This window comes from Vanacampus margaritifer, chromosome 16 (genome assembly GCF_051991255.1).
Source record: "Vanacampus margaritifer isolate UIUO_Vmar chromosome 16, RoL_Vmar_1.0, whole genome shotgun sequence".
NCBI classification, from domain to species: Eukaryota; Metazoa; Chordata; class Actinopteri; order Syngnathiformes; family Syngnathidae; genus Vanacampus; species Vanacampus margaritifer.
In genome coordinates, this window is record NC_135447.1 from 8,584,648 (window position 1) to 8,607,035 (window position 22,388).

The 22,388-nt window shown below is 39.2% G+C and overlaps 1 protein-coding gene across 1 annotated transcript in view; it reads left to right on the plus strand.

Annotated features, from left to right (window-relative positions):
- nyap1 (neuronal tyrosine phosphorylated phosphoinositide-3-kinase adaptor 1) overlaps positions 1-22,388 on the plus strand; it is a 34,222-nt gene that overhangs the window by 6,166 nt on the left and 5,668 nt on the right. Inside the window, exons 2-4 of the mRNA XM_077546078.1 lie at positions 13,478-13,702; positions 19,889-20,256; positions 20,336-22,096. Of these exons, the coding sequence (XP_077402204.1) occupies positions 13,515-13,702; positions 19,889-20,256; positions 20,336-22,096 (2,317 nt within the window). The 5' untranslated portion in view covers positions 13,478-13,514. The remainder of the gene's footprint in view (positions 1-13,477; positions 13,703-19,888; positions 20,257-20,335; positions 22,097-22,388) is intronic.

Below are 22,388 nucleotides of genomic sequence, written 5' to 3' on the forward strand. Positions count from 1 at the left end.
GAAAAAATGTTAAACTAATAGAAATTTTCAATTTTTGACGTCTATAGCCGTCAATGGCAGTGAATGAGTTAAATTGTTTGGATTGAAAAAGTCACACCCCTGTTGAAATGCCACCATTTTGTGATATTAAAAAAAAGAGATCACAAAATAATTTTAAAACCTTTTCCACTATAAATGTGACTTAAAATCTGTACAACTCAATCGGAGGAGGGGGAGTAAAAGAAATTTAAAAAATAATAAATTCCACACAAAGTCCTGATGTTCTTACTGTAGTGCCAATTCACATTAAAGACATGACACATTCAAGAAACCCAAATGAAGGCAAGAAAATGTTCACCAGCTTTCTCCAACATTCCAAGTCGAGTTGATTGACAAGTCTTAATTATTAAGTATAAATAGATCCTTATCTCTATGTGCCTGTGACTGAGTGTAACCGATCCAGGGTTAATCGCGGCCTCTAGGTTTATAATCGGGTGGGAAAGGCACCAGCTTGACCGTGAACCTGAACGGAATACGTGGCAGAAAATTGATGAATGGCTGTCCGGAGGCCTTTAACGGGATCTTGGTCATAAGAGACACGAAGTGTACCGTGCGTAACCGGATAAATGAGTGGGAGAGCCGTGCGTGGGAATGCGTACCGACCCTCTGACTCGCGCATGGGCCATTTTCAGCGTGAGGAGTGGGATGATTGGAATGTTGGAAGTCCACTTGCGGCCTACCTGGTGAGCTAATCACACCAACGCTTCTGCTATGCTTTTCAATCGGGACCAAAAACGAGATGAAACCATTTCTGGAGAAATTGCGTGTGAATGCTGAATGAAGAAAGATATAGAAACATGAAATCGTATTGAATCAGTTGGAATGTTGTTTGGTATATGCAAAATTTTTGCATGTTGAAAATTGTTTACAACATTTAAATTCCAAATGGGAACTATTCGAAGCTGTTATTTTGAATGTGCCACTGAAAATGAAGAGTAAAGTCATTCTGGGGTAAACTTGGTAGGAACCCTAAATCTAATCCTAACCCAAGCACCTACCTTAAGAAATTTTGTTGGTGAAAAATATGTCGAATTTAGTGGAAAAATGCATATATTTTGCTATGTGAGAATTGGCACAATGGTGAAAATTGATCCCAAGATGAATTGAAAGAGCTGAGCAGAAATTTTTGAATGTCTCATTCGAAATGAATGGGGATTTTTTGGGGGGTGAAAAATGTTGAATTGTGGGAAAACGGAGAAAGTCAGAAGTGATAAAAATAATAGCCAGCGAACTGCAAATTTTTGGAACATGTAGAAGTTGGAATGGTTTTAATCGGTGGAGAAATGTAGAAGTAGTAGAAGGTAAGAGTAGGGTTTGCGCCAATGTTGTTGTTCAGAGATGCGTTCATGTTTATTTAAGGACGCGAAGATAAAATGCTGACGAGTTTGTTTTTGGAGAAGCCCCAGTTGCATCTTATAAATCTGAAAAGCTATGATGCCCTATTCTCTGCCAAGTGCCTAAATCACAGCGTATACATTTTTTACAAAGATAAACATGACATATTGAAACATGTTTGCTGCTTTCCAGTGAAGTACGAGAATGTAGCTCAAATCGCAGCTTGACACAAGGAACGCCGGCGAACGAAGTCGACTGAAAGCTGCAACGCGCCGGGGAAAAGACACGTTGGCAGAAATGCTCAGCTGATCGTTGTTTCGCTTTGGGCTGTTGGGATTTTCTTAATTGTGGCTGAATTTTAAATGAGGTTTGATGGCGGGGGGGTCATGTTCGGAGGTGGTGTGAGAAAATAGTCAAATCATCGGGCGAGATGCTCAAATTCAGATGATGAAAATCTGAAGCCGATACGCATAACTAAGAGTAAGAATGTAGGCAATATTGCCTGGTAATCCACATAACTAAAATCAAGTAAGCAGAGGGAGTTCTGTTGGATCAGTGAAGCGTGTGCGCGGCTGCAGAGTGCACCTCTTGCTTTTTGGCTCTTCCCCCTCGCAGCGCAACCTTGCCATGTGACTTTGCTTGTTTACGGTCTTTCTCGCAGCGCACATGCAAACAGACTATGGTCAGGATGTGAAACCTCGGCACAAAAATCAAGGCAAACTGCAGCCACATATTCAGACGCCCTAAAATGTCTTTATTTCGAAATTCCTTTTTTTGTTTTCTTCACGCGGCCTCCCCTGATCCCGCCTCTCTCGTGGCGAGGTCTGCCTCAGCTGCTTTAGCGTCTCGGTGATAACATGTGACATTTTAACAACATGTGTGCGTGCCACGCAGAAAGTAAACAATATAGAGCGCATGACAAAGCGGCCATGTTTCATAAAAGCTTGCGATTGACATCATGTACTGTATGCTAAGCGCTAATTGCAAGCAGGTCACCTTGGTTACGCCACAATCTGAAAGAAGTGTGCTGTTTAGTACAAGTACATTTTTCATTTGTCTATTCTGAAAGTAAGAAGTTGTCTTTTCAGTTGCTATTAGCTAATTTAGCAGGGTTTTAGCAGAGCTATGGCAACACGTTTTAATAGCATAAAAGTCAAGCTAACGCTAGCTAGCTCTTAAACACATTAGGAAGCCACTAAAAGAGGTAGAAAAGTTTGTTTCCAATCGTCTATTCTGAAAGAATGAAGTTGTCTTTTCAGTTGCTATTAGCTAATTTAGCGGGGTTTTAGCAGAGCTATGGCAACACGTTTCGATAGCATAAAAGTCAAGCTAGCGCTAGCTAGCTCTTAAACACATTAGGAAGCCACTAAAAGAGGTAGAAAAGTTTGTTTCCAATTTACCAAGATACCAAAACAGGTATTGTATGTAATTGATGGTAAAAATCCCCTTTTACTTTTATGCTTAAGTTCATTTCAGTGTCAGTTTTGTGTTGTTTTTTTGAGTGTGAGCATTTTTCCAACTCTGTAAATGGGATTTAGGGCTTTATGTTTGCCGGCGGCATCCAGGCAATAATGCATATGTTGTTTAGGTTAAACCACTCCACTGATTCATACAATATTTTATGTAGCCCGAATGATAGAGACATTCTTCCAGTTTATGTCAGCATCCCGATGATTGTGGAATAAAGGGGAGTGTTGTGTGTGTGGAGCTTCAGTACAGCAGAAAAAGCTTTTTGTCAGTTTTTTTTCTTCTGTTGTTGCAGCCATGAAATATTTATTTCCCATTTAATTTGTACAATTACACGGAGTAGAATCCAACTTGCTGCTTTAAAATGACAGAAGGGCTTCAGTGGGTTTTTTGTATGTCGTCCCAATTAACAGATGGATTGCAAATGATTTGATAAGCAGAATCTCTTAAACTAAATGTGCATTTTTTTTTAAAATTAGTATAGAGAAGAACGGTCATTGATTGAATGAGATCTGAGGCCAGATTTTCATTGTGGGATATTTTGACCTTCATGTGACCATTTTGTTGGAAATAAATATATATTTTCTATACACTGTGGTGGAATCTGAAACATTATTTTCTAACTTTACGAGAACCTGTTTAAGTTCAACTACCTTGAATATAACGTTTTGAGCATGACTGACACTGAAGCATATTTCCACTGATCCGACTGTGACCCTTGAAGGTCAAAATTAGGTGGCTGAATCATCCATAAAACTCTGAATTCAACGTGATCCTTTGCATACCATTGTGAGTTTTGTGGTTATACTTGTTACTCATTCTCATAAGCTCAAAGGAACTTGAAGGGCTTAGTTATCGGTTTGTCAGAGGCATTTCTACAATTCTATACTGTGACTTTCTGAGGCCATAAGGAATTTATAATTCTGAAGACAACCATACTGAATATAATAGAAGACTCCAAACCTTTAGCACAGTACGGAAAAAAACTGACTTTCTTGATAAAGCTGTTTTCTACAAAAGGGCAAAATAGTTTCTCCCATTCCTAAAGCTCATTGATCGATTCACCCTCGCCAAGACATTTGATTGACAATCATTTCCCAGAGCTAACCTTTCTGTTTGATTTTTTTCATTTCTAAATTGGTTTCTGCACCGATTAAAGTGTTTCACAACATGTACGTTTGTTTATACTTCTGTCATCATACAAAAGTCATTGAAATTACTCTATTGGTCTCTATTAAGTCAAGGTTTTGTTTTCGAGTGATACGAACAAGCAACAGAAAATTGCCCTTACAAAATACTAATTAAAAGTAACAAAAGTTCTTAAAACCGTTTGATTCAGTGCAGATCTACACTGTTACAAACAATAACTACTGTAATAATTTAAAGTGGAAGTGAAGTTAAAAATTGTCTTTGTTCTGTGGTTCCACTAGTCTAAGCACAGTATTCAGATTATTATTGCGTTTGAGGAATATGAATTTAAGAAGCAAAATCCACCTGTTTTTAATCTATCTCAGGGAGCTGCCATTTTGCCACTTACTGTCAACTGAAAATGACATCACAGTTGCTCAGGGCTCAGGTAACGACCAATCACAGCTCAGCTTGCGAATGTCACAGGACCAAACTCAGAGAACAGGGTGAGTCGTGATTGGTCATTACCTGAGCCCTGAGCAACTGAGATGTCATTTTCAATCAAAAGCAAGTGGCAAAATGGCTGCCCCCTGAGATGGATAAAAATGGCTGGATTTTGTTGTTTAATTCATTAACTCTTATGGTGTACCTAATGTTGTGGGCTGTGACGGACATTTCATTCTTGACAGTTCTTGTAGACATGAACTCATTCACTGCCATAAATTCATTTAAAAAAAAGATTATTATAAATTAGGGGCGACAGGCGATTAACATTTTTAATTGTAATTAATCACATGACTTCACTAGTTAACTTACAATTAATCAAACATTTTGTATCTTTTCTAAATGTACAATATTTTATTTTTTTAGGTTTTCATACTCTTGTTAACTAAAGTAGAAACAAATGTTAAACTAATAGAAATAGTTTAAATGAATTTTTGACAGTCAGTGGCAGTGAATGAATAAAAAAAAAATATTATTAATTATTAAAAATTTGGGGCGTCAGGCGATTACAATTTGTAATGTACTAATAATTAATCGCACTGTTCTAAATGTACAATAAAAATTTCTAGGTTTTCCTACTCTTTAACAAAAGTGGGAAAAAAATGTAACTAATAGAAATAGTTGAAATGAATTTTTGACGTTTATAGCCGTCAATGGCAGTGAATGAATAAAAAAAGAAAAAAAAGAAGAGAAAACATTATTAAAAATTTGGGGCGTCAGGCGATTACAATTTGTAATGTACTAATAATTAATCGCATTGTTCTAAATGTACAATAAAAAAATCTAGGTTTTCCTACTCTTTAACAAAAGTGGGAAAAAAATGTAACTAATAGAAATAGTTGAAATGAATTTTTGACGTTTATAGCTGTCAATGGCAGTGAATGAATAAAAAAAAAAAAAAAAAAAAAAAAAGAGAAAACATTATTAAAAATTTGGGGCGTCAGGCGATTACAATTTGTAATGTACTAATAATTAATCGCACGGTTCTAAATGTACAATAAAAAATTCTAGGTTTTCCTACTCTTTAACAAAAGTGGGAAAAAACTGTAACTAATAGAAATAGTTGAAATTAATTTTTGACGTTTATAGCCGTCAATTGCAGTGAATGAATAAAAAAAAAAAAAAAAAAGAGAAAACATTATTAAAAATTTGGGGCGTCAGGCGATTATAATTTGTAATGTACTAATAATTAATCGCACTGTTCTAAATGTACAATAAAAAATTCTAGGTTTTCCTACTCTTTAACAAAAGTGGGAAAAAATGTAACTAATAGAAATAGTTTAAATGAATTTTTGACGTTTATAGCCGTCAATGGCAGTGAATGAATAAAAAAAAAAAAAAAAAAAAAAAGAGAAAACATTATTAAAAATTTGGGGCGTCAGGCGATTACAATTTGTAATGTACTAATAATTAATCGCACTGTTCTAAATGTACAATAAAAAATTTCTAGGTTTTCATACTTTTTTTAACAAAAGTGGAAAAAAAATGTTAAACTAATAGAAATAGTTCAAATTAATTTTTGACGTCTATAGCCGTCAATGGCAGTGAACGAGTTAAGAGTGTGTAGACTTGAACAGGACGGTCTTTTCCTCGCGTCTGAATTGAATGTTCATGGATCCGGCGCACTTTGCATGTGACCAACTCCTGAGAACAGAGCGTTTCTCAGTCCTGCTTAGCCGCCAGTGTGAGGAAAAACTGCCCATTCATATTTTACGGCTGCTTTTATATCTTGTCTGTACCTTATTTTTATACCAGCACAACAAGCTGTCTGTGATTGTTTTTTTACGAGGCAATGTGGGCTTTTAATATTTGTGGCCAGATTGCTTGAAGACACTTTCCTTGAGAGGATCCGTCTCAGACGTGTGATCTCAAAGGGACATTAACGCAGCTGCTCTACGGTACCAATCAAAGAATAGATCTGGAAAAGGTGATCAAATCTTACTATCTGCCAACATTTTCAGCATAGTTACATGCATGGAAATGTTTCAGGTGACTATACATTACAACCTGTCACTTTTTGAACATATGCTTCATGTACAGGTGCTGCGCCAACAGCATAGCTGAGTAGTCATTAACAGTGAGGTAGTGGTTGCTATGGGTTACGGATGCTATCTCAGGATTAAAGTGTATCTGTTTTCCCTTGCGGTGTGTATTTTTCCGAGTGTGATCAAGACGCGTATGAGGTAGGGAAATTTTTATGTCGGCATCATAATGTATGACGAGGATGGCGTCCCGCTTCGTGCATATTCAGTGGCCGGGAAGGAGATGCATGGCTGACAGTGTTGCTAAGAGACCACACACAGCGACTAGTGTGAGAGGCTTGATTGCGCCTCCCTCCCCCATTCTTGCCTCTCGCTATATTCGCAATCCTTTCCTCTCATTTGCTTATTCCTCCTCTCTCATATATCCCTTCTCAATATTCCGGTCCTGATCTGCATTGTTTAGCTTTTTTTTTTCTCGCGTTTGCTGGTTTCCCCTCATTTTCAACCCCTCCCTTTGCCTCTCTCTTTTTGGCTGTAGGTTTTAAAGCTGCTGTGTCTTCTCGTGAACGGTGCTGCATCCTCCGTCTGCTACCCCCCCCCCCCCCCTTTTCGGTTAAAACTCCAGACTGAGGCTCAGCGTTGTCTGGCTTCGGCGAGTTTGGCTGGGATGTCGAATTCCAGAGATTAGGAAGAAAGTGCAGTGCGATGCAGGCTGACAGAAATGATAGTATGTAGTAGAGTATAAGTATTTTTGTCCTTCAAGGTACTTGACTCGGGTACCGTATAATTAGTGGCACTCAAGACAATCATTTGCACCATCTCGTGGGCTGAACAGGTACAGGCAAACTGCAAATATGAAACGGTACTTGCTCGAGAAATGGTCATCTTACTGCAGATTTCTCTTATTTTGATTCTGGATGCCGAGATGGGATTCCGCTGCTGTTGGTGCAGGAGTGGTTCTATTCTAGTGGGATGCAGAGCAACCGGCCACCACAAAATCGTGGGAAATCTTAGGGTGGGCATCTCCCGACAAAAGACGATGCGATACGATTTTTGATACTTGCGATTCAATAATGGTTGGATTCATTCATTGCCATTGACAGCTATAGACATCAAAAATTATTTTTTAACTATTTTTTTGTTTCCATTTTTGTTAACAAGAGATGAAAACCTAGATTTTTTTTGTACATTTAGAACAGATATAAAATTTGTGATTAATTATTAATGCGATTAATTATGAATTTTAATCGCCTGATGCTCCTAATTTTTAATAACTTAAAAAAATTCAACTTTTAAAAAATTGTAATAATTTTTTTTTAAGAAAAAAATTTTAAATATTAGGGGCATCAGGCGATTACAATTTTTTAAATTTTATATCTGTTCTAATACTCCCAAAAAATTCTTGGTTTTTATACTTTTTTTAACAAAAGTGGGAAAAATTGTTCAACTAATAGAAATAGTTCAAATGAATTTTTGACGTCTATAGCCGTCAATGGCAGTGAATGAGTTAATATGGTATGACTCAGTTCGAGAGGGTATGATGCAATGGCTTTATTTTTTTGTATACGCTCATTTAAATGAACTCGTCAGTATGTTAAATGTGACAATTCGTTCTTAAATATATCTGTCCAATAAAAGACGTTTGTGTATATATATCTTGATATGTTTTAAAGTTGAATGAATCGATTTGGTAAGATTTGACGCACACTTTTTGAAAAGGATTTTCCGGTTCAAACCATTTTTTTTTTTTTACACCCGTACTTACTACCTGATATAATAGTTTTTCAAAAATAAGTATATTATACAGTGTTGCCTTGACTTACAAGCATCCTTTCTTTTTTTTTAATACACGGCATCTCTCGGATGATTTAAATAAATAAAAAAAGAAGGGAAAAGAAAGTATTGAGAAATGAGCCTTAAATTTTAATTAATGTGCTCTTTGATTTACTGCCATCCTCTTTAGGGTGTACTCTGCCTCAAGCCTAGAGTCGGACCCTAATAAAGCGCTATAGAAAATAGACGGAGGGAATATTATAGCAATCCATTTGCCAACCTCCTAATAAATGTCTTAAACCTAATTGATGCCTGGTTTTTCATGTCGTAAGTAAACGCCCTGACATTATGTGAGGACATACAGTAATAATAGTCTAAAAGCTACACCCTCAATAAAGTTTGAAAAGAAAACCAATAGTTTAATTACAGTTATTTGCTAATTATTCTAGACCAGAATTAAACGTAAACATTAAATCACTTGGCGGAGCTTCTCAAAGCAATAAACATTTGAATGCAATAAAACCATGAATGTTATTTCGAAAACTCATGGGAAGGAGGCGTTCAGATATAAAAGGAGCTCTGGGGGGGAAAGCACAAAGATATCGCACACCTCAGAGTAATCTCATTTAGGATTTGCATATACATTACATATGCCCCCCACCCCCCAAAAAAAACGTTTATAGCCGTCAATGGCAGTGAATGAGTAAAAAAAAAAAAAAAGATTTGCATAAACATTACATATACACCCCCCCCCCCCCCCCCCAAAAAAAAAAAAAACCTCGCCCATTGTCATGACATGCCTTTGCAGTTTGCAGTGAGGCGTCGCTCCACTGCAGACCACTTCTTGTGCAACACTGCAGGCCCCATTGGCTGAGGTGCGAGGCCGGAGGGCACAGGCTTGCACCAAGATGACAACGATTACCGGACAGCTTCACTCCAGACAGGAAAAAAAACCTCAAATGTTATGACCAGCAGTGTTTTTGTTTAACCATGAATTGTATCGTAAACGATATCACATCGTAAATGTTTTACATTTCCAAATATTCTTCCCTCATTAATTTTCTATTGGGCCCGCCAGGGTTGTGATGTAGCCATCACTTTGGCATTGGCTGCGAAAAGCGAAAAGCATCCACGTTGTCTTTTTACATCCACGCTCGTGTAAATCACAATTAAAACCTTAAGTGCAGGACAATACACTGCCGGTTGATATTTTTATATCCGCATTGATTGTTTTGTTTTATGATCTTCCGATCAATGTGCAGATCAAGTTCCATAGTTAACAAATCACTTCCTGCGTTGAGTCGAACATTATGACTGGCGTGCTTCCTAATTTCCGAATATTTGACCAGAATGATACCAAATTGACAATCTTAATTCTTCTACGATTGCTTTAGCATCGGCTGCTACATGTGCGCTGAGCAAATATTTGCGATTTGTGCGCGAGTGTGATGCGTGCACGTGATCTGATTGCTTATGTGCATGAATGAGTCGCCTGCTGAATTGCATGCGGGCTCCACTTCTATGAATCATGGTGCCATCTGCCTTCTGGTTCTAATCAGAGCAATTCGAGCATCTCCTGACCCTGCAGATGCCCCGACAATAATGATCAAAGCTATTGTGGGGATTCATGTACAGTATGTGAAACCCCCCCCCCCTTTTTTTTTTACTCATTCACTGCCATTGACGGCTATAAACGTCAAAAATTCATTTGAACTATTTCTATTAGTCCCCCCCCACACACACTTTTGTTAACGAGTATGAAAACCTAGATTTTTTTTAATTTTACATTTAGAACAGATATAAAGTTTGTGATTAATCGTGAGTTAACTAGTGACGTCATACAATTAATAATGATTAAAAAAAAATTATTGCCTGATGCCCCTAATTTTTAATATGTGCTCTAATAAATAAAAAAATAAAAAAATAATAAAAACATTTAAAAAAAAATCCACTTTTGTTAACAAGAGTATGAAAACCTAGAATTTTTTTTATTGTACATTTAGAACAGATATGAAATGTGTGATTAATTGCGAGTTAACTAGTGAAGTCATGCAATTAATTTAAATACATTTTTTTAATCGCCTATTGCCCCTAATTTTTAATAATCTTTTTAAAAAAAATTTATGAATTCACGGCAGTGAATGAGTTAATTTAAGATGTCCTCCTGGTTCTTTAACTGCCACTCTAATGCACAGCATTTCTCGGCCGCAATTGAATGGCCGCCTGCTCAGCTGCCGTGATCCCACAAACTCAAATCAAAAGCCCCTTGAACAAAAGAGCAACCTTCACTTGCAGTTCCCTAACCTAATTAACATCGAGTCAGCAAGCATGGCGGCGGGGTTGTGGTCAGGGCAGGGGGATACAAGAATAGCAGACGTCGCGCTGACACACCGCATGACACGCCGGGCCTTGACAAAAAGAATTACACGTCGCAACAAAACTGGGCGGGCTTCCTGGCCCATCTTCCGTGACTTTGCGCTTCTTCTTTGAGAATGAATTGGAAATGTTCCTCTTTTCCTAAAAGTCGCTGTTAAGTGAAAAATAAATCTCTTGTAAATTTGACTCACCACAGATAAGTGGAAATGGAGGCTTTCGAAAACCTTTCTTGAAAAATGTGGGCGTGTCCGCTGATTGCACTAAAACCACGCCCCATTCAATTATCAATCACATACCGCTGTTACAACAACCAGGAAAAATGCATTCTACTTGCAAATAACTACATGTTTAAGCCACAAAAAGATTGGAATACATCCCACGCCGGGATGTTCCACGGTGCAACAACGAGGCACTCTAACACGGTCACGCCAGTCTGAGGCCCCTGTCCACAAAGTGTCTTTCACATCAGATTAAAAAAATAAATAAAAATAAAATCTTGCCTCCATGATCTTCTGCCATCCTACATGTGTTGTCCGCACACTCATAGAAAACCATGAGGCACTCCAATGGGGCCATAACAGTGTGAAGCCTTAGCCCATACATTTTCTGCCAGGCTTTTTTTCCTTGCTCATTCTCTGCCTCTTCTTCTGCCTTTCTTACCACACCTTGTACACACTCACAGCCAACAACGAGGCACTCTAAAGCTGAATCTTCAATTCCTCTTTATGATGATTAGTGATTCACATAGCCTATCCCAATTGACGTGAGAACCACTTGAGCGGCCCATTTTCATAATATTTCCTATGAAATTCTCATGAGCTCCTTTCCCAAGATAGGAATTGTTTGAAAGTTGCAAATGGATCCGTCACACAACAGCATTTGTCATAGGAGAAAAATGTAAAGATGATAAATGTTTGATGCTGAATTTCATCCTGCTTGCATTTAGAGTGCAGTCGCACGCAAAAGAAATGCCACATTGTGAATGCTCAAAAGTGATTTGCTAACCACTTGTCTTTAATTTCATTATTTTCTTTTGATCAAAAGAATTGCAAACAGCGATGCAGAAAGGGACAATGAAGTAAAAAAAAATAGATGTTTTTTACAGATAATCCATCTCACACAAAACGATGGATGAATCTGAACAAGATGTTGTGTAGCAGCTCTAAAAAGCCAGGGGCGGCGAAAACCTTCAAGTTTCCATTTGCGAGGACAAAACAAACACGCATCAGCTGACAGCTGCGCTTTTCTTAGCCAAGTTGCACGATGCGTTCCCATACAGCGGCGTGGAAACGCGTCCCGTTATCTGCCCCACAACAAGGCGGACTACTCATAGGGCGGGCGAGCGTGAGGAGGAAGCTGTGCATGCGCTACATATGACAATCCGCATTACTGTCTGCTTGGCAGACAGCCTCAGCGAAGCCATCCCGGGGCCCGCAGCCAGAGACGCGCTGCAGCTGAGTTATCATGCTTACTCAAATATTCATAACTGGATAATGAAAGTATAAACAGTTTCCATGTGATACACAAGAGGCCGAGTTAAACAAAACGGCAGCTCCTATTCATTTGCTTTATTGTGCGTCTATGAGGACTTTTGAGGGCTGTCAGTTGTAATAATGTTTTTTTTTGTTTTAGTGTCTTTATAGCTTCTACTGTAGCCTAAAGATCTCTAGGAGGTTTTTTTTTTGTTTTTGTTTTAAAACGTTTCCACACTGTCAATTATGTCAAATGTGGCACATTTATCACCATTTATTTATTTATTTATTTAAGTTTTTTTAATTATTATTATTTTTTTGTAATTTTTTAATTTAAAAATTGTATTTATTTTTTTTATTTTTATGGAGAGCTCAGTATTGTTCATTCGGTAATTTTACCGATTTGACATGTCATCATCATTGCTCTCTTTTTTATTTTTTTTATTTTATTTATTTTTTTATTCATTTTTTTTGTTTTGTATGTGGGTATTTATATATACAGTCCGAAAATATCAGACAAAAGTTTTTCCAAAAAGAAAAAAAGAATTCCAGCTTTTACTTCATACTTCATGAAACCAAGGACAGAGCACCTTGTTTGAAGGCACCCATTTTTCAAGTGATCAAAAGTATTGGAACAGACACGATTAAATGAACCCTAAAGTGAATAACTTAAACTCAGTCGAAGTGGAAAAAATAGTTTTATTTTAGATGTTATTTTTTTTGAACAAGAAAAATAATGAAGATATCAAATTCATTCTGGACAAAACATTTTGTACTGTTGAAAATGGCCCCCTTTTTCAGGAAGTGAAATGCATGCTCTATTGGGTTGAGGTCTGGTAGACTCGGCCAATCTAAGCCAATAACTAGAGACGAGAGACTACAAGGACAGAAAATTGTCGCTAATTTCATGCAAATTTTAAGATGAAATGCTATATTAGGATATATAGGTCTTTATTTAAAATGATCTGCATTTTTTGCGAAGGAAAATTTTATGTATTAAAAGCTCAATTGGTATCGGTACATGGTATCGGTATCGGTGGCGACGCAAGAGTGGAGTACTCGTACTGGTATTGGTCTGAAAAAAGTGGTATCGAACATCCCCAGACCCCAGATTTAATTATTCATTTCTAAATTGAGAATAAAATTTGTGAATATGCAAAAAAAGTAAGTCAAAAATGTATACCATTTTTTAGAACATTGTTTGTAGCGAGACTTTTTAGAATTGTTGACGTTGGTTCGTAATTCTTCTAGTTAGCTTACGCAATCAATATTTTTTTCTTTTCTTTTTTTTAACGTTTGTATTTACCTTTGTACCAGTCTGGAAAGCTGAAACTAGTAAAAAGGCAAATACAAACCTTACTGTCTTAAAAAAAAAAAAAATTCTCGTTTAATTTTCCTTAGGTGACAAATCCCACCATCTCGGGCCACCTTGTGTACCATGAGCTCTGGCTCCGCCCAGGATGTGGCAGTCGAGCATTTCCTGCGTGACATAGAGAGGCGGAGTAAGCGGCTGCACTGCGCTGTGATTGGCTGCGAGGTGGAACGACCCCGCAGCGACATGAACCTGCTGTATCGGAAGAGCCGTTTGGATTGGAGGCAGAGGGACCAAGATGGAAGCAAGAAAAGGTGAGCCCAGCTGCGAATATACAGTCTGGGATTACATCAGGGTTCGGTTCAGTGGGACATAAGCCTCTTTTGGCTTCAATGACTCTGATTCCCACATCTTTATTCTGAGCACAGCTGATAAAGTTAGGCTGGTTAGACATTTGCATAGCAGGGCTTCTTAGTTAATTTATAGGATAGATGAGATCTACGTCTACCGTATAATGTCAGCAAAATGTCAAGTAGCACAAGGGCAGAAAAAAAACACAACTCAATTTAGTGTCATCTGTCATGTGCGCTTCAAAAACACAAAGTGGCGTTGGTGTAGTATTTTTGTATTTAACTCATTCACTGCCATAAATTCATAAAAAAAAAAAAAGATTATTAAAAATTAGGGGCAAGAGGTATTTAAATGTTTTTAATTGTAATTAATCACATGACTTTACTAGTTTACTCACGATTAATCACAAATTCTATATGTTCTAAATGTACAATAAAAATTTCTAGGTTTTCATACTGTTAACAAAAGTGGGGGATTTTTTTTTTTAGCTAATAGAAATAGTTCAAATGAATTTTTGACGTCTATAGCCGTCAACGGTAGTGAATGAATTAAAAAAATATATTATAAAAAATTTGGGGCGTCAGGCAATGAAAGTTTTTAATCGTAATTAATCGCATGACTTCACTAGTTAACTTGCGATTAATCACAAATTTTATGTACAAAACTAAATGTACAATAAAAAAATTCTAGGTTTTCATACTCTTGTTAACAAAAATGGAAAAAAATGTTGAACTAATAGAAATAGTTGAAATTAATTTTTGACGTCAACGGCAGTGAATGAATTAAATAAATAAATAAATAAAATATTATTAAAAATTCGGGGCGTCGGGCAATTAAAGCTTTTAATCGTAATTAATCGCATGACTTCACTAGTTAACTCGCGATTAATCACAAATTTTATGTACAAAACTAAATGTACAATAAAAAAAATTCTAGATTTTCAACAGAAGTGGAAAAAATGTTAAACTAATAGAAATAAACAAAATACATTTTTGACGTTTATAGCCGTCAATGGCAGTTAATGAGTTAATTCCCTAGCATGGGCCCCTCCCTCATGGTTATATATCCCCCTCACATTTCTGAATTTCAACCCCAGATCCCTGCAGCCCAGAACTTCACAACTCCAAGGCAGACCAGCTAACCACTATTTGTATCATCTTTAGCAACAAAGCCGTGGAGTTGGACAAGGATGCGATTTATTCAAATTGTGTCGACACAAGACGTGCAGGCATTTAAGCGGGCTAATTAGATCAAAGTAAGTTCAAGCTCACTTTTGAGTCAGGTGACAGCAAGGCGACGCCGTCGCACATTGCTGGTGACAATGCAGCTTTTGAACGGCGTGTGTGAGCTCGTGATGTTGCTAGCATGTGTTTCTGTTTATTGTTTAGGGCTGTTTAGCGCACTGGCACATCATTTAGCTCGTTGACTAACGTTGTCTAGTACTTCCCGCGGGACGATTGTGTGGGATGTGGATAACATGATTAGAGATAAAAGCAGAGACGCACAAGGTAAAAGGTGAGATGAGGACATGACCAAATAGGACCGGGTCAGAGATGAAGTGGCGCAGGGACGGAAGGATGGATTTTGGGGGCGAGGAATGCGGAAGGTGGGGGTGGGGGGACAAAAGAGGCGATATGAAGAGGGCCAAGGTAGACAGTTTGAGATCTGGAACGCCTCGGGAGAGGAATCCCATTTATGAAGTAGAGACGGCTGTGAAGATAAAGAATTGTAAGTGGGTGAGTTTGAAAGTTTTTTTTTTTCTCCCCCCTCTGGCATACAGACTACAGCAGTGTTTGTTTTCATTCTTCAAAGAACAGACTTTATATGCTGACAGTTCAGTGCAGCTTTGAAAAATAGTAAAATGACACTGAGAAAAATAAAACATGAATTAATCGGTTCTACTTTAACTCATTCACTGCCATAAATTCATTAAAAAAATATTAAAGAGGCGATTATTTTTTTTTAATTGTAATTAAGCGCATGACTTCACTAGTTAACTCACGATTAATCACAAATTTTATTTGTTGTAAATGTACAATTTAAAAAATCTAGGTTTTCATAACAAAACTGGAAAAAAAGTGTTAAACTAATAGAAACTGTTAAAATGAATTTTTGACGTTTATAGCCGTCAACGGCAGTGAATGAATAAAAAAAAATAAAAAAAGAAGAAATAAAACATTATTAAAAATTCAATGCTCTTGTAATGCCATTTAATGACTTGATATTACCTTTATCATTACTGTACATCCATGCTTTTTTTCTATAGCTCTTGTCCTCATTATGGTTACGGTTGAGCTGGAGTCCACCCGACTTGAATGAAGGCGGCGCACCCGCCGGGGCTGATCCCTTATCAGCAATTAACAGTCTTCATTTCACCTAGCAATAACGTTGAGCCTGACACACATTCAAATTCAGAACCTAGACAATAAAAGTGCGCCGCTGTGCAAGAAATCACTACTAACGATGCTGTCGCCAACATGAAGGACAAATAGACTCGCTATTACTTGGAGCAGAAACATTATGCGGTTTCCGTCCCGGTGACAGAAGATGAATCACAAGCCATAACTTAAGGCCATCAATTAAAGTGTCATGTGTTGTGTCAGTAAGGTCTGTCACAATGAGGACACCCGCGCACTCAATGTCAGCGCCCAACCTTAACCCAAAACTTTCCACGAGACGCTAACAGATTGCTCCGACACCTCCATTGCATGTTTGTACTCATTGGTTGGTTTGAAAACAATCCAGTCGTGAAAAGTGGCCCAGAAAAGGTGGATTGGAAATAGGGCGCTATTTGCTCCGCTGTATTTCCCCAGCAACATCTTTCGTCAGCATTGTCCTAATGATCAGCTTCAGTAAAGCGGGCGATGACCTCATTGTATGTTTCTTGCCACATGATTGGGTCAAAGGTTACAGAATCACCATATTTTGTTTAAGCATTTTAATTGCGCGCGGAGACAGCCTAATGAGACATTTATGTGGAAATATTAATTTAGAATCCAGATAGCACATTTTTTCGTTCAATGTTTGTGATTAACTCATTCACTGCCATTGACGGTTATAAACGTCAAAAATTCATTTTAATTTTAATTTTAATTCGTTTAAAAAAAAAAAAATCTACTTTTGTTAACAAGAGTATGAAAACCTAGAATCTGTTTTTATTGCACATTTAGAACAGATATAAAATTTGTGGTTAATCGTGAGTTAACTATTGAAGTCATGCGATTAATTACGATGAAAAAATTTAATCGCCTGACGCCCCTAATTTTTAATAATCATCTCGTCAGGCGATTACAATTAGTTTAATTAGTTTATTAGTCTATTAGTTTAACATTTTTTTCCACTTTGGTAAGAGTATGAAAAAATTAGTGTAAATTTAGAACAGATGTAAAATTTGTGATTAATTGGGAGTTAACTATTAAAGTCATGCAATTAATTACAATTAAGAATTTTAATCGCCTGATGCGATTTAAAAAAAAAAAAGAAAGAAAAGATTATTAAAAATGAGGAGCGTCAGGCGATTACAATTTTTAATCGTAATTAATCGCATGACTTCACTAGTTAACTCACGATTAATCACAAATTTTCTATCTGTTCTAAATGTACAAAAATATTTTTTTTCTAGGTTTTCATACTCTTGTTAACAAAAGTGTGGGGAAAAAAATTGTTAAACTAATAGAAATAGTTCAAATGAATTTTTGACGTTTATAGCCGTCAATGGCAGTGAATGAGTTAATGGCTACGTATGAAGATCTATTTGTCATATAATTTGCCCGGTGATGAGATCATGTTATCGCTGGCTTGTTAAATAGCTCCTGAGTAATAAATGTGTTGAGAAGGAACAAGCTATGCTACAGCTGGAACAGCACAGAAGTAAATGTCTTTATAAGGGTTTATATGTTTTCGGAATGCTTTAAAAAAAATACTACTTTGATTTCCTGAGTGGTTGAGATACATTTACAATCAATTCGTGATTCATTCCATTTATTAAAAAAAAACAAAAAAAGGAGAGCAATGATGATGTCAAATCGAATGAACAATACTGAGCTCTCCTGGGGAAAAAAAAAACAAAACAATAGGGTCATGAGTAACGTTTTTGAAAATCGGGAGGAAACCAGAGTACCCATATAATGAATTACTTTTACTATATCGTAGATTAGCCTAGAGTAGTGCAGCATGAATTGTAAAAAAAAACAAAAACAAGGAGGGTTTGGTTCTAAGCTTCTTCTGGGGGGAAAAAAAAAATGCACGTGACAGTGTCTGAATGAATGACTCAGTCACCGTTCTGGTCCGAATTTGGTCCTGTAGTACGTGTTTCCAATGTGATGAGCCACAAGTATGTGGAAGTGCACAGAAATCCGCCGGCAAATACTGTACATTGTGATGGCAAGCGGAAGACGGATGGTTTAACCAACACAAATGTGACTTGTGGTGCCTGTTAATGTTGACCACATATTGTATAAGTTGTCTTCACTGCATCACTGGGATGGCAACCGTTTGTGTGACCCGTATCCGTACAGTACATCACCGCGTGATAATCGCTCATTTGAACCGACGACATATTTCGCTCGCTTGCAAACAGCTACTGTAGGCACAGATGTGGATATCCAGATGTGCCCTGTGCGCCGGTGTGGACATGTAGAGATAGACCGATATGTGTTGGTTTGTTTTTATCCCAGGGACAATAATAAAAGTAGTCGATATTCACTTTCACTCTCAAGGGAAAATATTGGCATGAAAAAAGAAGAAAGAAAATACTAACTCCAATTCGGAACTTTGTTGAAATGTCTTTAAGCATATGTTTGTTGAACAGCTTTTCATACTTTCAACATTTTTAAGTTTTATTTTTATTTTTATTTTTTTATGTTAGACAATAGCCATCTTAGTTTTAATAATCTTAAAAAAATAATAATAATAATAATCCAGGGAGCTTCCAGGGTCACCAGCATCTCTCAAAAAGTTACATGAAAAAGTAAACAAGCAAATAGCGCCCTATTGCTTTCTTCTATAAATAGTTTTCCAAAATTTCAAATTAGCTGAAACGTTACATTTTCACTTTTTTTTTTGTTTTAGTTTCAAACAACGAAAGTTGTGGAGTTTTGAGGGTCAGCAGAATCTCTTATAAAATTAACTGAAAATATAAATATATATAGTTACCTTAAATTGACCTATAATTTAAAATTGATCCATTATTGGCTACCAGATAAAAAAAGAAAAGAAAAAGTCAATACCGATATTCCTCAAAATGCTGAATATCAGCTTCAATAATCGGCCTGGCTGATAATCAGTCTACCCCTACGGAAATGTAAACAAAACAAATTGTAACATGCTGGATTAACGAGTAGATTAATTTATAGCTCTTCACAAAAGGTTTTAGTTATGAATGTAGACATGTAAACATTTTTAAAGCATTACAGGCATTTAAATGAAACATATAGGCTTTATGTATAGTCACAATGAATCTTTTTATTTTTTTATTTTTTATTTTATTTTTTTTTTTCTGGAATCACATTGAATCTAGAGCCTGAAACATAACGAGACAACTTTCGTGGTACATTTACAAATGAAAAAATATATACCCAGTGGGAATTATTGTTACCATACAATCCGTCCTTTCTCCCCACAAAAATGCAGGAAAGAATAAAGTGTGAAGATAATTGAATAAAACTGCATCCAGTTACATGATGACATTTGGTGTTCAAGCAAGACGGTGCTGTCAGTCAAACCCAAAAAGCAGCAGCCGTTGCACACGTTGTCTGATCTCCCTCACTTGTATTTATTGTTTTGGGAGCTGGCGCCGGTAATGATTCCACAATTTCAGAGAGAAACCGTCACATGCGCAACAATGGTTTCCCTGGTAACAGCTGAGAGCAGAAAACAAATGTGGGTTGAGAGTATGAAGGGAAAAGTACGTGAATTCATTTCAGCACTCCAGGATTTACTAAGAGTACTCTGTTTTGACAGGGGAATTGATTTCCTAATTAAGTGCATTTGAGAGCAGAGTAAATGTGGAGAGGAGGCGATGGAAAAAGACGCGTAAAAGACGGAGGTGACTGAAAAGCCCCGCAGGCAAAGCTGTTGTTTGAATACTAGTAAGAGGTGGAGTCAATAAAATAAAGTGTCGTAAATGAATGTTCCGATGATTCTTTCAGTTCGTCTCAAAATGACCCCTCGGCGACCGTGGGCAAAGTCCGAGACTTGGCCTCGTTCCGCCGCCACTTCCGAATGGGCTTCATGACCATGCCGGCATCCCAGGACCTTTCCCCTCACTCGTGTGCCTCAGCCATGGCGCCGCGCTCGCAGTCCTGCCACGCGGTCGGCGCCGGGGACGCAAGTCTCGAGAACGGCGACTACTCGGACACCCAGTCCCAGCACGGCGGTCGATGCCCGCCGGTCAAACCCAAGCGCCACCCCAGCACTCGCCTCAGCTCCTCGTCCGCCGACAGCAGAGGACCTCCCGAGACGCCGCCGCCTCCGCCGCCCTCCCACTCGCAGGCCAAGCACTCAGAGAAGAAAAACGGTGCGAAGCGGGATTCCTGGTGCCACGTTATTCTCTGAAAAAGATATTTTCTTAACATGTTGTTCTCGCCCCCCCGCAGCCATGAAGAAGTCCGACTCTGGAGACGTTGGCTCAAAAAAGGTGCCTCCTTTGAAACCCAAGAGAAGTCCCAGCACTCAGCTGACCTTTGACCCACTTCCTCCACGTGTGCCTCATTCTGCCGCATCCCTCCCTTTCCAGGGAGCCGACTGTCAGATCCAAACCGGAGAGGGGGACGATGAGCCGGTCTATATCGAGATGGTGGGTCAAGTGTTTACCAGAGAGAGCCAGACCGCCACCCCCCACCCCGTCACCCCCGTAGCCACCACGCCGGATTCCGACTCGGACCAGAGTGAGGCCATCTATGAAGAGATGAAATACCCGCAACAAGAGAACCGTGAATGTCAGAGACACCCGCCGAGCAAACACGAGAAGATGAAAAGTTCGAAACATTACCACGTCGCCCCTTCGCCCTCCAGCAGTTCTTCGTCACTGCCAAGACCGTCCTCTTCCTCTCCTTCCTATTCCAAACCCAAAGCTACTGTCTCCATCTCTCTTTCGTCCCCACTACCTTCCTCCGCGTCCTCCACCCCCGTCCCCCAGGTCCTGTCCACCAGCCCCCACACTCCACGAGCGCCTACTCCCTACCTGCTGCAAGGGAGTAAATGTGAACCCGAATCCAACACTAAGATCCCTGCCCCGTTCCCAAATCTTCTCCAGCACCGACCCCCATTGCTGGCTTTCCCTCAACCGGCAGCAGCGTCCAGCGGGGTGGGCGTGCAAAGCAAGGGTTCCTCGGCCTCCTCCAAAATGGGGACTCAAACCTCCAGCGTGACCACACAAGCCGGCACCCTGTCCTCCTCGACGTCCTCTAACGTTCCCACGTCAGCCTCCAAAGACCCAACAGGAGGAAGCTTAACGCCGCAAGAGAAACACAGCCGAGATTCCCAACTGGGACCCGCTCCGGGGCTCAGGGCTCGGAGTCACTCCACGCCACTGCCCCCGTCCTCTAAATCCACGTCACCTTTCTCCCATCACCACCATCACCCGCACCATCGACCCTCTCACTACCATCACTATCGCAAGCCAGAGAGGGGAGACTCTCCGGTGCCGCTCAAGAGCAGCTCTCAGACTTCCACGCAGGCCACCGTGCAGACCCAAACTTCAAGTACGGGCAGGGAAGGCAAGTCTGTCAGCTTCCTCTTGAAGACAGACAAAGGGGAGAAGGAGAAGGACAGAGACAAAGAGAGGGACCGAGATCGGGACCGAGATCGGGACCGGGATCGGGACCGGGACCGGGACCGGGACCGGGATAGGGACCGAGATAGGGACCGAGGTCGAGACAAAGACAGAGAGAGAGATAAGGACAGAGACCGGGACCGGGATAGCGGTCCACACTCTTTGCAACTGGATCTTCTTCCCTCCACAAGCAGTCAAACATCTCAAGGCAGCACCAGCTCGACCCCGACCTCCCTGTCCTCATCCCACCGTCCTCATTCTCGTCCCCATTTGCGCTCTCATAACCCTCACGGCCTACCGGCTTACAAGCCGCCGTCCTCCGACAGCCCCCTGCTTTGGACGTACCCCTCGGGAGGCTTCCGCAGACCGCCGACTTACGAGAGCTTGAGAGGAAGCTCCCAGACGCCGTCCCTGCAGCAGCCCTCGAGCCTCACGGGTGTTGGCGAGAGAAGGTCCAAGGGTGGCGAAGGCAAATCTGGCTTCATGCCGTGGGACAGTAGTGCCAGCTTTGCCGGCGATGAAGGGTCTTCCTGGCCCCTGCAGAGGAAATTGTCTTTCAGTCACGGGAGCAGGGAAGGCAAAAGTAAGTCAGAGGTTTTTTTTTTTTATATAGTGGCACACAGAGGGCAGGAAATTCGAACCTGAATCCAGTCCGACAACCATTGGCCACAGGCTTGCAGGAGTAACCATTGTGAACAGCTAAACTGTTAATCTACTAATTAACTCATTTACTGCCATTAACGGCTATAGACGTCAAAAATTCATTTGAACAATTTATGTATGAAAACATAAAAAAATTGTACATTTAGAACAGATATAAAATTTGTGATTAATCGTTAGTTAACGATTAAAGTCGTTAAAAATTGTTATTGTCT